General features: G+C 38.5%; 1 protein-coding gene across 4 annotated transcripts in view; it reads left to right on the forward strand.

The window, feature by feature from the left end:
* ClpX (Caseinolytic protease chaperone subunit) overlaps positions 1–13,846 on the forward strand; it is an 80,575-nt gene extending 66,729 nt beyond the window's left edge. For all 4 annotated transcript variants that reach the window (XM_067120084.1, XM_067120086.1, XM_067120085.1 and 1 more), the window contains exon 13: positions 11,080–13,846. In XM_067120084.1, the coding sequence (XP_066976185.1) occupies positions 11,080–11,250 (171 nt within the window). In that variant the 3' untranslated portion in view covers positions 11,251–13,846. The remainder of the gene's footprint in view (positions 1–11,079) is intronic.
* Positions 13,847–18,521: the final 4,675 nt, after the last annotated feature.

Consider the following 18,521-nt stretch of genomic DNA (forward strand, 5'->3'; position numbering starts at 1 on the left):
CCTTCTAGAAAGAGTTCTTTTGCTGAAATCGCATTTCAGCTCCTGCGTGTTTGCCAGCAAGAGTTTCTGAGCACGTTGACTTTTGTGGTATATGAACGACACTCGTCTTTTTACATGCTGTGTATAGTCAAATGATCCTCGAACAGCTGACCCATCTTTCCAAGGTGCCTTCGTGAGCAGTTACACACACACACACACACACACACACACACATATATATATATATATATATATATATATATATACTCTATATATATATATATATATATATATATATATATATATATATATATATATTATTACGATAATGTAGTCTTGAAGTTTGATCATGTATTATTCAATTTACGTAAATTTTGGCCTACAAACCAGATTACAATGACCATCACTTGAAGCCAAAAGTTAACCTCAAAGACAGGCATTAATTAGCCAAAGGTCGCCAGTTAGGGTTATTAACCCTTAACAAAGAATATTTGAGATAATTTGATTTTTAAGCGCAGCGGTTCTTCCAAACATTGGACGAGGCATACAAAACATCGAGATTTAACCTGAGTTTTGCCCTTACCTAAAATCCTAGGTATTTTACTGGAATAATGGGTTGAAGCTAACAACATAATAATTTGGCTTAATCTGAACTTCGTGAACACATATACCCGTAGTGGTGGCTGAAGGGAACAAGAAATTGAAATACAGAAAACAAAGGATAAAGAATGGGCGAAGTTTGAACAAAAAGCGACTTTACCTTAGGGCGAGCGTTGTCGCGCATCAGCGACCGGCGTGGAGTTCTTGCAATTGTTTCTTCACTTCACTAATAGAGATAATAGAAAGAAAGGGAAGAGGAGTCCAACTGGGCGTGTTATCTCGGAGAAAGCTTGGTTCTCTCTCGTTCCCTGACCGACCTAGGTCAAAAAAGTCACCCCAGGCGTCCGCGTTCTTGTAAAAAACATTCGCCAAAGAGACAGGTAGGAAGGAAAGGGACCTTAGGACCACCTGTTCTTAAGAGCTGATAGGAAATTTTTCTATAGGGTAAGGCCTAACTTACTATCCCGTTCTCCAACGGGCCGTTGGGATTTGAACTGAAGGCACTAGCGTGGGACAAAGCAATTTCCCTGTCTCAGTCAGGCTGATATTTCTATCACTAAATGTTCGAGGGCGAACAGCGTAAATGTTTATAAAAGCTCCCCCCTTTAAGAGGGCCTTCACTCCCTTTTCGGGCATGAAGTTCTATACTAAGCAAGCTGTTCGCCTCTCGTAGGTTACTCTCCTTCCCCTGAGCAGATTAGTCCTGGTTAGCCTACCTGGCTACAGAACTGCCTAACCCTAGAGAGGGATATGAGCTATAATTACTACTTAACCTAATTCTAATAGTACTAGAGAGGTGCTCACGGTTATTATAGGCTACCTCCTACAATCATGATGTATTTTAGACCTAGCCTAATTAGTACGTTCTATGATATTCTAGCCTAACCTATCTAACCCGACCCGTAGCACCAACATAAGGTTAATATTCTAACTAAATTACAGCATGGTTTATGTTTAATACAATTAAAATTTACTAGTTAATTCCTTGAGGGTTGCCTCATATGATAAATGGGTGCCTCACTGAGGTCTTAGGCCATGCGTGTCACGAGCATCGTGTTTCGTTTCTAATAAATTAAAATTTTCAAAATTAGATTAGGCTACTTACATGATTACTGCTGTTCGGTGGTAAGTGGAAGAACAGGCTACTAAATTGATGTACTGTACTTCAAGGTGGCCTAGGCTGAGTACAAATGAAGGAAGAGATCACACTGGCTACCTTCTCTGGGCAAGGGCCAGGATCACTCTTAGATATTAGGGCACTGTGCCGAGGGCACTAGTGCCAGGATGAGCACCTCTTCGCAGCTACTGGGCTCTCTTCCGCCCCTTCTTCTTCTTCTTCGGTTTCCTCAAGGCCTATCAGTAGCTGGCCTAGCAGGTGAGGAAACACCGACTCCCGAGGACAGGCCAGAGAAGGGCTAGCGGGCTGCGAGGGTGGGGCAACTGCAAGAAGCTGCGGGAGGACTCCTACTCCGGCTGCTGCGACAACCGGGCAGGCGATCGACTTCTGCGATCCCGAGGATGCCAGTTCCTGGTCTTCAAGGGAGGGTACCATTCGATCCTCAGGGGTTCATCCCCTGGATTCCAAGTCCCCAAAGAAGAATCTTGCAAGAAGAAGTTTGGTGCTGGAGGCTCTCCAGTCGCGATGATCAACTGCATGGGGTCTAAATCTCCAGAGGAGGATTCACCTCGCAGTTAGACCGACATAGGGGGCCTTTTCCATTGGTAGCTCAGCGTCCGTGGCGGACGGAGTCTGGCACTGCTCGGTGCTACTTGAGTGGCACTGGCAGCAGTTGAGGGTCAGGCATGCCTGATGAGTGGTCCGGAGGTGCAATACCTCTCGGACGACTTGGGTTTGGCTGCGGCAGAGATTCCTGCCCCAGCAGGAGATCGTAGCCTCTCCTAGAGTTTTGTTCGGGGGCGTCCGCTGGGCGTTGCTTGCTTGGGCAGCCCTCCCAATTTGTGGAGTGGTCTGTCCGCTTGCACGTCCTGCAGCGGTACTGCTCCTCCTGAATCTCTCTTCGCGGAGGGGAGGACTACTCTTGTTGGGCCAGCCCCCTTCTGGTGGAGAAGGCTGAGCCTGGAATAGTTTGTTGTGCCCTTCCAAGGACCACTTTGGTGGCGGAAGGTGGAGGTTTGTCATTATTGAGAGTGTTAGATGGGGCCTCTGTGGAGGAGGTAAGGGTTGCGGAGTGGCGTTGGTGACGGGCTTCCGCAGAGAAGATCCCGACCCAACAAGAAGACCACTCGGGCCGACTCCACCTACCACGCCAAGGCGGTGGGGTATTGTGCCCCAAGGTGTCATTACCTGGAGTTGGACCGTAGGAACGGTAATGGTGTGGCCCTGTATCACTTCATTTCCCAACGGGTTTCTTCATCAACCATGGCACCGGCTGGCACTTGGGCCCTAGTGATCAGGCTAATGTCTGTCGCAGTGTCTACTGTGACCGGAAGGGTCACTGGCAGGCTAGTGCTCTGAAGAGGGGCCACCGAGATGAACTGGGTTTCCAGTCTCTCGGGGGAAAAGATCCGGTGCGGACCGGCCGCAGCGAATGAAGTGCTAATTAGGTTGACAAATTTGGTGGTGGGGACATGATGTGGACACGCCGGAGATCCAGCATTGTAGTGGCTAGCAGCCCCACAGGATTTGCATGGGCCTTTTGGATGGGCTCGGTGGCCTGCAGTAACTGTTGGAGGAGAGGGCTGAGCGGATGAATCGGGAGCGGAGTTCTGGCTGGTAGGGTTAGGCTGCTTATTAGTGCCGAGTTTGTATCGGCACTCAGCTTCAGCGTGGCCCCCCTTCTTGCAATAGGTGCATATGGTCTTGCTCGGCAGTCCATTCTTCGGGCGAGTGGAGTTCGAGAGGTAGGCCTGGGGAACAATTCGCTTCTGCGAGGTGCTATGCGACTGATTGAATGTTTCCCACGAATCAGCCATGCGACAAGCTTCCATAAGTGTGGAGGGCTGTTTATCGTTAAGATATACTGCAAGGGGCCCTGGCACACATTGGAAAAGGTCTTCTAGCATGGTCCGATTGAAGAGATCCTCAAACGTCGTGCAGGCCAAGGAGTCGAACCAGCGCGTACCGGACTGGGTTTTGTGACATGCCCATTCCGTCCAAGACCAGCCGACTTCCTTGGCAAGACCTCGGAACCGCTGTCTCCATTTTTCTGGGGTTATCTCGTAGGCCTTTGTAATGACTCTACGAACTTCTGCCATGTTGCCTCTCTGGCTCTTCTCCAGTGAGCTAAGCGCTGCCTGGCTTTTTCCTCCATATGCTTGGCTAGTATTAAGGCTCTCTCCGTCTCCGTGGTGCTGTAGTTATTGAAAAGAGCCTCGATCTCCTCCAGCCATGCTTCTGGCTCGTCCTCAGTCCACTTGGGGACTAGGGAATTGATCCTCGAAATTGGAGCGTTTGATGCAGCAGGTGTAGGACTGGAGCCTTGCTGTCGAGCCATAGCTTCGGCATTCTCCATTTTTGCTCTTTCCAGCTCGAGCTCTTTCTCCTTGCAGGCTAGCTCACTTTCCTTGCAGGCTAACTCATGCCGTCTTCTTTCTTCTCTTTCCTCTTCTAATTGCCTTTGCTCGGCTTCATACGCCCTTCGTTCTTCTTCATACTTCCTCTGCTCGCTTCATACTTCCTCTGCTCGAGTCTTTCTTCCTTCTCCCGCTTGGCCAAGTCGCCCACTTGCTCCTTAACCCAGGTGGTAAGTTCCGAGCCGGTGAGACCTGCCGCCCCCCCAGCCCCAGGAAGGTTTTATAATGCTCTGCTGCCATGGTTCTGGTGGGGAAGGGCGCCTAACCGGGTCGACTGGGCGATTTGGGCAGCGAGGAAGTGTCTCTTCAATGACGTGGCACCCTTTCAAAAGGTGGCACTGTAGTTTGGGTGTGCCGTGTACAGGTCACACTGGTGGCACTCAGTATCCCTAGGCACTGGTGCAGGTTAGGTCCCAGAAGAACTTTCTCTTCTGTGTTCCCCTTTGTTTTTCTTTTAGTGGCACTTATGGTGCCAATGTGTTCCTAGGGACCCTCTGCTGGAGTCCAACTAGGCTATATGGGAGGAAAGGCACTCTACACCCCTGCAGTGTGTGACAATCAATGAGAGAGAAAGAGAAGAAAGAGAGAGAGAGAGAGAGAGAGAGAGAGAGAGAGAGAGAGAGAGAGAGAGAGAGAGAAAAAAAGTAAGCTATTCGAGTGATGACAGTGTAGCAAATTATTGGCACTGTGGAATAAAGTGAATTTGTTTTTTTTTTTTTTCTTTAAAGATCCTCGTGAGTGGCTGGTCCCAGTACCCAGTGCTGACCCCTTCTTCTTTCAGAGGGTGAAAAACTACTGTTTGCTTCGGTCTGGGTAGCAGGCCTCACTCGTGACCGACAGTTTATGACTGTATTGTAATTACTCTTAACTTGTCCTCATCTATTGTGGGACAGAGGTGTTTCTTTTATTTGGCTTATTGTATTCGAATTAATTAGCCTAGTGTCGGCCGTTCTTTCTTTGAAGAGGGTCACGTACACTTAGGTTAGGAATGCTTACTTGAATGAAGAGAGAGAGAGAGAGAGAGAGAGGAAGATTTTCAATCAGCTAATTTCTTGCTGCTTGAGAACATGTAAAGCAAAGATTTTATAAATGCACAATGGCATGGATCTTAATAAAATCTGATAGATATACGTCGTCTTGGCTTCCTTAGGGATTGCTTTATTATCTTAATTTTCCTGGGAGCCGACGTCACAAAAGTTTATCGTAAAAATTTAAATTCTCTTTATATGATTTTTATAGCAGGTATTTGTATAGGAACTTATGGTATTACTCCTAACTAAGGCATATCTTTCCCTGCCTAACTTATCTTTTGGTTTTGTCTATCGAAGTCTGTCTAGCTAAGATATTAGGGAGGTGGGTTACGCCACGAAAGGAAAAAAAAATGACCCAAGAGTGGCTCGTGCAGAGTCTGGTCACAACAGCGGATGACAATAACACGGGTCTTCAAATGGCGGCCAGGTCCCGTTAGGCCTAAATTTCAAAACCTTGGGCGGCGCGAAGGAACACCAAAATGGCCGGTCCTCTAGTTTAAACAATTTCAAAACAACCGCGCGAACACGGCGGAGGAATCCAAAATGGCGGGTATTTTCTTTTTAGCACAAATTCAGACAACAAACGAAACAAATGCAGGTATCCAGATTTACTTTAAATATACCAATCATGCATAGCGTTTTACGTTACGGATGGAAAACTAAATTACCAAACAACTTTGTGTCTTTTGTTATCGTACTCTCCACCCGGACATTAAACAAAAGAATGAAAAAAAACTGCTGTCCTACCAGCGTGAATTTACGTTGCTGCACGGTACATTTTATTGTAAAATTACTATTTCCGTTCGTTTGCTATTTTACTGACACGGTTTTACCTGATTCCCGCTATATGAACAATAACGATCGAAACTGCCGACGCGATTACTACATTACTTTGTGTATATGAAATGGGCTCCGCTTTTCTCAGCCTTAGGATTCGTTACTTGAACGACTTGACTCACGATCCGAACACGGTAAAATGCCCTTCCTTAAACGACACAAATTGTGATTCGCTCTGCTCTCGAGTCGCACCCTTCCTACCTACAGCTAATTCTCACTACCTGTTATTATAACTATTCTCTTTACTGCTTATTATTATGCCTCGTTCTTTGTTTGGAAGATTGAAATGGAATTCAATATCTGACTTTTATCTTTGGAATTAATGTAATTTTAATTTCCTTTTCTCCAGATTCTTTCTCTAAACTTTACTTTTAGATTCTACGCAAGGTTGCCACTGTTACGTGCAGGGTCTTGGCTGATCATGTATTATTCAATTTACGTAATTTTCACGGCCCTGCAGAACAAGAATGCACGTAACCTGCCACTTGAAGCCAAAAGTTAACCTCAAAGACAGTCGTTAATTAGCCAAAGGTCGCCAGTTAAGGGTTATTAACCTTAACAAAGAATATGCAAGAATAAAGACTTTATAAAAAAACCGTCCTCCAACTGCGGACGCCTTTCTCTACCGTTAAGATGACGATTCTTCCAACCAGAAACCGAGACATACACAAAGCATCGAGACTTAAAATGATTTGCTTAGCCTATATCCTAGTATTTTTGACTGGAGTAAAGGGGATGAAGCTAACAATTTAATAATTTGACTTAATCTAGACTTCATGAACACATATACCGTAAGTGGTGGCTGAAGGAAGAAAACAAAGAAAAATGTGAAATACAGGAGTACTAGTCAATCGACGAAGCTTTAACAAGAATCGGACTTACCGTGAATGTCGAGTCACTGCGCAAACGAGGGACTTCAGGAGTCGTATTCTGGCAGTCTTCCCAATTCACTAATTAAGATAGACGTAGGAGAAAAGTAATAAAGAACAAAGAATATCGTTCGGGCACGCACGCAGCGTCACCCTGGTTCAGTGACCGCGTTACTCTCTCTGCCCGACCTCGCTTCGTTCCCGCCAGATGAGGTGGCCTCTTGACATACCGCCCCGGGCAATCCGACCTTGACAAAGGCATCGCCGAATGCATAGAATAAAGCTTAAGGCCACCATAACTAGGGGTCATGGAGTGTAAACCCTCTCTGAGGCTTAGGTCCCTAATGCCCTAGCATATTTTGTTTTAAAACTGCCCAGCCTATGCGCGGCGCCATCTGTCTACTGCTGTGATCATTATTTTGAATTGTCTAGCCTACCGGCGGGGCAGAGATGTTCTCTGTCGAGGTCAATCTGACTAATATTCCTACACCTAAATACATCGAGGGCGAACAGCAGTAATATTTATAAAAATATATAATGTATGTATGCATATATATATATGTATAATGTATGTATATATATGCATATATATAATGTATGTATGTATATATATATATATATATATATATGTATGTATATATATATATATATATATATAATGTATATATATATATGCATATGTATATATAATGTATATATATATATATATATATATATATATATATATATATATATATATATATATATATATATATATATATATATATATATATATATATATATATATATATGCATATATATATATATATGTATGTATAATGTATGTATGTATATATATGCATAAATATATATATATATATATATATATATATATATATATATATATATATATATATATATATATATATATATATATATATATATATATATATATATATATATGTATAATGTATGTATGTATATATATATATATATGCATAAATAAATATATATATATATATATATGTGTATATATATAAATATAAATATATATTTATATATGTATACATATATATAAATATATATATATATACACATATATATACACATATATACACACAGATATATATATATATATATATATATATATATATATATATATATATATATATATATATATATATATATATATATATATATATATATATATATATATATATTATATATATTTTATCAAATACCTTTTCTTAAGCCCAACAATCTTAAGGTAACGTGGAACTGGGGTTTGGTTTCTATCTTAAGTGGGAACACTGATTAATTATTATATTATTTGTATCACTTGATTTAAAGTTTTAAGTGGGAAATGACGAAATGAATTCCAGTTATTTTCTTTAGTTGTACTCTTGTTATTACAGGATTTCCACCTACAGTATTTAATGGGACTTGAAACTAAAATGTTTGAGCAGAGACTTAATGATTGGGATAACTGTTTATATAATAACCTTTCACACACAAACTTCGCTCTGTGTTTGGGATGTTCCCTCTCTCCAGTGCTTGCAGCTTGGCTCTGCTTGTCCTATTAACTTTCTGCTTCTCCTGCTTCTCTCTGGGTGTTTCTGGTCAAGTCCCTGGCTTTTAGGCATCAACCTTGGTGTTACCAGTACATCGTAAATTTCTTTTGGCACTGCCTCTTCTGCTCCAATTTCGACTTTGGGAGGTGTGCCTTACCTACTTCTTGCTTTTTATTTGGTAACAGTTCTTTGTAAGAAATCCTCCAATTCTTGGCCCTTAAGTTATCTAATTGGCTAAGTCATGTAGGCCTATGATGGTGGGAGTGGCATATTTTGTGGGATCCTCCTTCAAACTCAGTTGCTTTCCAAAGCCAGACCGGCTGTGATTTGTTCTTCACACCTCGTTAGTTTCGTATCGCTCTCGGAGTTTTCGGTCGAGCTTTGTTTGGCAAGGGACAAAATTTTGAGAATGAGTTCAACTTTTGGTTCCTTTTCTGGGGGCCTTAAAAAAATATGATATTTTCACTTCAAAAATGTTTCTCTCTGGTATGTCACTAAAGTCTCAATACTCTTATTTCGAAAGCAATATAGTCCTGATACAGTCTTGGCCACACTACCTAGCCGGCTCCTGACAGCTTTCTAACTAAACAAAATATTATGAACTATGAGGACTTGTAATGACGTGTACATTTAGACTGACAAGTTCATTGTATAAATCTGGCTTTAAGCAATTAAAACAATTACATATGATTTATAAAAGTGCAAAGAAATATTAGCAATTAACTATGTAAGTTACATTTGGATTTACTAAGTCTTCATACCTAGCTGCCTATCAGGTGGATTTTGAATTCTTAAAAGTAATCAATTTAGACAATCAAATGGCGGCAATCTTTATTTCTTGGCCTTTCTTCATGGATTTCTTGTTGGGCTCACTGCTACAAATGAATGTCCTTATTTGTCTTGGGTGTATTCAAACATTATGTAACTAACGTGTATTGTACATGTGTACATTTTGCTTGACTTTATCAATGTAATTATAAACGTCCTTTTGCATGAGAAACTTCTATATGTTTAATGTCCAACTCAAAGGTATGACTGGCAACTTGAGTAGGGAAAGTAAAAGTAGTACAGTACTAATGAGTATTTTGTGATTGGCAGAACAAATTAGAAGTCTTCACTAGTTAAGGTATCTCTAAAAATTAATATCATAAACATGTTAGTTCTATGGAAAAATAAGTAATTATTTCTACTTCTAGTGCTAGTACTTAGTCCATGCACTTCTTTCAGTGTTGACTTGGTATGCCAAGACTTCTCCTTGATGAAATATCCTTAAAGTATTCACAAATCTTACAGACTGTATCTGTCATTCCTTTACTTTTTATTTCTATGATTAGTACACTGATTCATATTCGTAATTTAAACCAAGATTCTCGTTGAAATCACTTAATATCTGTCCTAACCTTCTACCTTATTCTTCTATTAGTGATACAGTAGTGGGTTACAATTCCCTAAAAAAATTACTGCTAACCTTCTGACTTGAATACATGACATTTCAGAAATTTTACTTTACATTTCTTGTTTCCTAAGTATTCCCCTTAGTTAGAGAAAAAATAAATTCAAAGTTACGTCTAACACTGGAATTTTTGCTACAAAATCAACTAATTAAAGTAAGAATTGCAACGTAATAAAAAAAATGGTTTCATTGCTGAGTCAATCAATGAAGGCAAACTCAGCAATAAAAAAATCAGATACAGGGAATAATAGGATGAGTTGATGGGTTTGTTCTAATTATCATTACTGAAATGTGACTTCTATCTCTTAGGTTATATCTAGTTTTTTTTTTCAGAATTTTCTTCTAATTCTTCAGTCAATTCTGTCTCTTCAGCCTCCTTAGTTCTTTTGACTTTGTCTTTATTTATCCAAAATCCCTCTTCTTTTAATGATTAAGTATACGTGGAAGGTTAGGTTATTTATTTCCCTAACTTTCACTTAAGTCTCTTGTATGTCTAGGACCTTGTAAGGCCCTGTGAATTTAGTGACTAACTTATGATTAATTCTACTTCTTACTTCCTTCTTCTTAATGTAAACTTCATCTCCAATATTGTACTCTACTGGCTTTAATTCTTCTTGATGCTTGTCTTATATTCTTTTGGGCTTCCTCTTAATTAGGCTGTATTGTTCCGACATGGCAAAAACGGTTAATTGAAAGTTAGTACGTTAATGGATTACTAACTTCTAATACCTTGATTTTAATAGAAAGATGGCAGGTGCATACCTCATAGTAAGCCATCATGGCAATTCACAATAAGACATATTGTCCAGCATAACTGAAATGAATGTTTTCTAATATACTTTAATAGAATCCTTTAGAAAAAAAATTTAAATTTAATATTTCTAAATCTGCAAGTGCTTCTATGTACTCCTCTAATCTTAGGTTGAACATTTCTGATCTTGTCTAATGATATAGACCACATTTTACCCTCTTAGATCCCAATGATTTCAAATGATATTATGCAAGTTTCATCCCTTGAATTTCTGATGACATCATGTAGAATATATAAAAAAAATAATATTATGGCAGTACCTTCAAGAGATGTCTTGAAGGTATTTGGGATGATTTCAATATAATATATCACAAAAGTGGGGCTGTACATGGAGAATAATCCTTAAACCAATTCTAAATGGGAATTCATAAAAAAAGATTGTTCATTTCAGTAATTTGATTCCTCTTTTCCTCAGGAAACATTGCTCCTGGATGCCATGTTTGAGATCCCAGGCTCTGATATTGTCAGTGTGCATGTCACCGCTGAAGCTGTAAGAGGAGAGGGGTCTCCAATTTTCATTCATGGACAGCCACTACCATCTGAAGAAGAGCAGGAGGAAGAGCAAGCTTTAGCACAGGCAAAGTGAACATAAAATCCTTATGTATTCTTTGCAATTACAGCCTGTGTGAAGGATGTAAACCCAGTTATATTTTTTATCTTTGTCTTATTTTGTTCCAGGAAATGTTTTCAATATTTAGATATCAAGCCAGTGATGTATTTTATGGAATGGAAATATGTGGTTGTAGTTTGTAAAGAGTATTTTCATTCTCAGGTCAAGTTGACTCCCTAATTTCTTTAAAAGTCATGTATTTGGTTGCAGTTAGACAAGGATTTTAATCTGTATGAAGCACAGAATACTTGAGGTGAAATTAAATGGATAATTTTTCTTCTCAGAGTGACTGCTAACCTAGTGTTAGTATGTAAAGATTTGTAGAATAAAATTATGTATCATGTGTACAAGCCATAAAATTAATATGCAAACACTTTTTCAGAAAGGCACTTTACTAAATGTAAAGCATGGTTGAAATTAATTTTGTTTGTGGGTTCATGTTAACTTGTTACTGTTATATGCTGGTATAAACAGTTAGTGGTCAAATTTGGTATAACTGTTTGCTTCTACATTTTTTATATTAGGAAAATCTTACTTATTTCATAATACAGAACAATACGTGTAAGTCAGAAATCACTTTAAAGTGATGACTGCCTCAGTTTCATGTAGAGTGCCATATTGCCTCAAAACGTCCCATCATTTCACAGCTTTTGAATGATACAAAATTTATCCAAAACCTTAGTGATAATATTTTAGTCATTTTGTAAATATATATGTACATACAAAAATGTATTGGGTGTAGGCCTTTTATATTTTTTAAGAGGTCTGGAGTACTTGCTTATTTTTTTTTTTTAATTTGGGATCTTAAGATGTAATTTTTTGTAATTTTTAAATAATTTGATGCTATGACATATGCTCATCTGAATGACATTAAGTGGTGGTATAGTATGTATCCTTGTACTTTTTATGACTAGGACATCAAGGAAAAAGATCATTTATCACATCTAAACTTGCTTTTAAGCTGCTCATAATTGGAATATTAATTCGTGTGATTGGTGGTGTTTGCCCTTTTAATGCACATTTTAAAAAATTAAAAAAGTATATTATTGCATTCATGTAATAGAGGGTATAAACATAGGACCTAGTCATCAAAGAAGGAAAGCTATTGGCCATCATAGTTTTCAAACATTTAAACAAAAAAATATATTTTTTGAAATTTCCTTTATAGGCAGTGCAGGTAACTATGAATTTTATAGTCTTAGAACTTCAGTTTTCATGAGATCAGTAAAATGAGACTGATTTATATATAAAGATCTTTCAGTGTTTTCGCAGAAGTTTGTATTTTCATTAATGGGCCCGGTTGGTGGTTATATAGTTTTATGGTTCAGTCAAACATAGTATGTACCCTAAATTCATCATAGGCTGTTTATCACTGTTTATGGAGTGGTAAATTTAATAATACTTCAATTCCCCATAAAAAAAACACTAAATATAAGAATTAATATCATTATCTAGAACTCAGCAAAACTGTGAATATATTTGCCACAACCAAATTGCAGTGGATTGGAGTGCTGTAATTATATTTGTGATTAGTGACCCTAAACACCACGATCCCAAATTGAAGACAAAAAAATTTTCAGCCAAGAAAATACGAGACTTATAAAAAAAAATAGCTCCTAAACGTGCAACTTGATCCCCCAAACCATTGTGTATAGTAACACTTGCCACAGTTTTATTATATTTATACCATATTTAGGTAGTTTTTGGTCAGTTTGCAGTGGTGAAGCAGAGATGTGTTTACTAAATAGTAAGGAGAAACTCTCAAGATGCTTATGGAACCATCTTGGCTTATAATTTAATATAATTGTGATCTGGAAGAGATTAGGGAACTACATAGTAATTAAACATTTTTTGGTGCTTTGGAAGATGAGTTTTTTTTTTTTTTTTAACCAGGTCGTAATAGTGTCTTATGTATGAAATGTCCTTATCAATACTGAAGTACTGGGTAGTAAGGAAATGATTGTGAATGACTTCGATGGACATGAGTAGTCTGATATTTGTGAGAATAGAAAGTGTGAATAATTGAGTTATTAGCTAAGGAATAGAATTACTGTATTGGAATCATGCAAATGTGTGTGTGTACTGAAAAGGAAAACAGCATGTGTAAAGCATTTGAGTATGTAAGAAGGCCATTCTGTTCTGTGTATGTTGCATGGTGACTTAACAGAATGCTAATTCAACAGTTACTTTCTGTGGCACTCGATGTCGTTCATTGATGTGTTACCAGGGCATGGAATCATTTACAGTACATGCTGATGTTGTGTATCAGAAAGACTTTTTTAATTGAGAAAGAGTTTGAGAAATACGATTTTGGTTATTAGTTCCTAGTTTCTTTGAATGAAATCAGTAACAAAAAAAGAAGATTTCCTTGTTGGAAAAGCAAAGGTATTCAAAATAGAAGCTCTGCTTCATCTAGACAATTGTAGAAGCAGCAGCAAGATCAGGGATAAGTGGGAAAAAGTTAATGTGTTTTTGTACTGTATTACAGTAGCTCTGTTAATGATAGCTCTTTCTTGCGTTTTTTACTGTTGTGTGTATATATTACAATAACAATTAAAAGTTTTATATACAAGTTTTAAAGTCTTCATTACCTCTTTTAGTTGTAAGCCAGTTTGTAATATTGACTATGAATCAGAAGGTTCCACTTAAGATTGTTTTCGTTCTGTTCTTTGCAGTTTTGGTAAAAGTCAAGTTTTTGTTTCTGGTCACTTTGGTAATTGTATGAAATGTCCGTGATAAGTATTGCAATGTTCAGAAAAGTTATAAATGCCATTACATGTGCCTTAATTGTCCATGTGATGTCCTTTTTAAGAAGAATGTTATGGATGTGAAAATCAAACTAAAACATTTATGCTTATCATCCCCTGAAACACACCTTGTTTCTTAGTAAATTGATCCTGGTATGATAAAAATTCAGTTTTTGTGTTGCAGGTTCTCTTACTTTAGCAGTTTAGGAAACAGCTAGCCCTGTTTTTTCTATTCTACCCTGAAATGAATCTGACCTTGTACAGAAACGAAGTTTGGTGTAGGATTAATATGACTGATTGGTTAATTGGGCTTTCTAAAACTGGCACATAAATGGCACTGAAGGGTTAAACTCAATGGTGTATAGCACATTAGGTTCAATGGAGAGAGTTTATGGTTTTTGTGGCAGTTGATGTTGTTAGGGGGTTTAAGATTTAACAATGTAAATCATTCTGTATTATATCAGCATCATTTACTAATCTGTCAAAGCTCTGCAGAAGTTTACTTTATTACTGGAAATAGTCATTGACTTATTTTTAATAGTAGTGTGCCTGGAGGATGCTGATTTAACTGATGTGCATTCTAATAAGTTTCTGCCTTTAACTACTCTAGGACTTGAAATCCTAGCAATAGTTGTAACTCAGGATCATTGCTTAATTTTGTACAGTATTGTGTAAAGTTCTCTGGCAACAATGCATTCTGTAGAGAAATATGACAGTTAGTTGATTATATCAAATTTAGCAACAAACTCATTTGAAAATTCCACCCAGGATAATAGTATCACCATAAAACCAAACTACATTTTGAATATACCTCAAGTGTATTGAGCAAGTCCTCAGACAATTATTTTTTAACTTGTCTGTAAAATTTGATGGTGTAACTTATATTTTGTAGGTGAAGCTTAGCAAACCAGCAAAATCCCTGATGTACCAGTTGAATAAAATTCCTTTTGGGGACACACAAACCTGGGTGCTATATTGAAATGGGTTTGATGCATTATTGTACAGTAGTAGGATTTCATGCAAATAGTACAATATATGTATTAATGACAAAACAATGCCAACTACATTGGCATTTTGTAATATTACAGTTCTTGCTTATATTCATGCAAGAGCTTGAAAGCAAATTCTTATTTCTTTGTTTCTACAGTAATTGGTTCTCGCAAAATATGAATACGCAGTTTTGATACACAATGAAGGTATCCCATCGTCAATAAGTAATATCTTATGTATGTCAGTATCACTGATTTGTTCCAGCAAAATGTGGTAATGATACTACATAAAGAAACCGAGCCTTAACGGCTGTGCACTGGCTGTCATGATCATCATGGGGTTTTCCTTTACATGGTAAGACATGCATAAGTTCAATCTACTGTTTTATTGCACTCTCTTTAGGTTGTCATTTATGCCCTTTTTGTAATTATCCTGTCCTTTACAGCTCTTTGTCCTACTCTATTTACTCTTTGGCTAACTGGTCCTCATCCAAACCTTGTCAGTCTTTGAGATTTATTTCTTTTCCAGCAGCTTTACACCACATCTTCCTGCAACTCGTTCATATGTAACATGATCTCCTCTTAGCATCCTGCATTCAAACCTTTCTATAGTCTTCATTATTTTTGTCAGTGTCCATGTCTCGGTGGCATAGAGTATAAAGCCTGTGTGTGCTTGAAATAAATTTTGTGCTGTTTACTAATAAGATACTTTTATTTACTGGTAGTTTCGCAGTCTATTTCCACTTTAACCCACCTCTTGCTGCTGCAGTATTTTTAAAATTTTATTGCCCTCTTAGTATGTGGGTGTTCCCAAGGTAACAAGTGTTTCTGCCCTTCTAAAGCCTTTCATTCCAACATAATGTACTGCTCTACTTACTTGTCTTCCCCATTTCATCTGTATGCACTGTAAATCAAAATTCCATGTTATTCCATGTATATTTTTGCAGTTATGGGCATCTCTTATTGATACAGTCCGTTCTCTTCTACACACAGCACTGAATTCATCCCCACACCTTTCCCAGAGCTCTAAAGGGCCACTCTGCTGACAGTACTTTCATTTGCTTCCCTTCCAGTTACCATAATCTTTGTGTTGATTAAAATTATTTTCATTCATTTCCTCTCTCTTTCAGTCTTCAGTTTTTTCCTCTGATTTTGCTCTTAAATAGTCTTCAATGTCTTCTCTGATTCTTCAGGTAACAAATGCTTGGTCATTAGCAGAATCAGAAATAGTTGTCACAAATATGTTGAAGAATTGTGAGAGTGTAGTGGCTAAGGAGAGAACTGAAAACCAGCGTAAGCAAAGCAAAATGAATAGTACATCAATTAATTATATGTATTTTGCAAACTAGTCAGCAGCAAAGATAAGAACTTAAACTTTGTTGATTTGAAATTTTTTTCACTGTATGTCAAGTTTCCATTCATCCTTGTAAAGGATACAGGGGACTGTTATATTGGCTTATATTGCAACCTTATTTCAAATCAGTAAATGAGATTTCTCTATACCAAATGTAGGAAGAAACAAAGTTTTTGTTTTTAATTACTGTACATGTATATGCAATAGCCACACTTCATTGTATTGAATCAATGTGATCACTAGAGTGGCATTGTAATTGGTCACATGATTAAATGCTTGTTGACAATAAGATTGCTGACTGAATCAAGTTGTATTCCTGTTCAATAACATTGTGGAATTTGACTGCAGATCATGTTATTTGTTAGACCTCACAGTAAAGAGCTGATTTTTTAAGGGGATTAAACTTCACAAGTCTTATTGTCTTTTTAGAGATGGCATGCCTCAAAAGCTATTCTATTGGAAATTAAAGTATTTTAATGATAACAGATTAGTGTTTTTATTATCAACAATTCTATCATGTATTGTGGACAAAGCCTCAGCATGTAGGAAAACACTGGTGAAAACAAATTCGTATAAAGTTGAAAGGCAGCCAAACAACTTGGAATTTGAACCATGCAGTTTCAGAGATAGTAAGAAGCATTGGAAACTGAAACACTTCAAACTGAAGACTTTAACAACAGTAAGAATGCAAGTGTCCATCAAACACAAACATCTCTTAAGACTAAATTCATCGTAGCCCTAAAAATGTAGATAAACCTTTGTCCTGTCTGTTAAAAGATAGAAATTAGGTAATCAATGAGAATACGTACTACTGGAAGTATAAAAATAGATTTGTTCCAACAAGTATATGAACTTATGCTTTCATATGGGGTAATCCACGCTTACCTACCTTCGGCTACTAATGAACCATCTCTGAAAAACAAAATCCTAAATTTATACCTGGGTCACATGGTGTGACCTGAATCGACCTACCATCTTCCATAGTGATTGCATTCGCCCTACCGTTTGCACGTTTTCCGAGTCATCTCTCGTATCCGTTCATACTGCTCCCTGTCCTTTGTGATTGGGAGTACATACTCCCTGTGCTTCGCAACTGTCTGGCCGTTTTCACCTTCATGTCTAGATTATATCCTGTTTCTGTATGTTGGTTTTTGTACCTTGATGCAGGACAAAGAGTGGCAGACTAGAACATGACTCACATGCGTCTTCCTCTTGGAGCGAAGAGAATAGCACATAGATTAAGTGGTGTGTTTTTTTTTTAGGTGGATTTCCATCCCAAGCTATACAGCCTTAGTGAGAGGGTTTTTTTCTGCGAGATCTTTTCTGGGGTCAGGAGAGCGATTTCTGTGCCCATGTGATTGCACGTGTTTGTGTTTTCCAAACATCCCTAGAGTTCGTGTCTCTCTCTCTCTCTCTCTCTCTCTCTCTCTCTCTCTCTCTCTCTCTCTCTCTCTCTCTCTCTCTCTCTCTCTCTCTCTCTTCCTGCGGTGACAGAAGAAAAGGGGAAGAAGTGCGTCATTGTGCAGGCAAGGATAAGCCCTTCAGTAAATTCATGTCACCGATAGATGTAGACCTCCATGTGGTTTGTATCTTGTGCAGGATCGGGAACATTCCTGTGAGGCACTGTGTGGAGTGCGCACAGCATGGCCATCGCCCCAGTGGGGAAAATAAGAAACGACAGATGAAGAAGACCACCCCCTTCTCCTTTCCTCCCCTCTTCCCCATCGTCGGTACCACCACAAACTTCTCCATTCCCTGTGACTCCCAGTATGGATCTTTTTCCTCCTACTAAGCCAGCAGGTAAGATGATACCTGAACATGTTTTGCAAGCTCTCATGTAGTTCCTCAGGGAAGAGGTACAGGACAGCGGTGCAATGGAGTCAGGGGAGCTGAACTGATCAAATGCCAGAGGGTGTAAGGGTGGATTGCCATTCATGTAGCCAGGTGAGACAAAGATCCCCCTTAGTAGAGCCAAACCTCTTCTCCAGACCTTCTTTATGGCAACAGGAGACACACCACCTGTGACCGGCATCCAACAGACAAAGCTCCTCTCCATGAAGGAGCCGCTCAAGGAGGAGGAGCAGGTCCCACTACTCCAACGGACTGATTGGAATAGGAACAGTGTGCCATCTCAGGAACAATTCATCCCAGTACTCC

This window comes from Macrobrachium rosenbergii, chromosome 18, assembly GCF_040412425.1.
Source record: "Macrobrachium rosenbergii isolate ZJJX-2024 chromosome 18, ASM4041242v1, whole genome shotgun sequence".
NCBI classification, from domain to species: Eukaryota; Metazoa; Arthropoda; class Malacostraca; order Decapoda; family Palaemonidae; genus Macrobrachium; species Macrobrachium rosenbergii.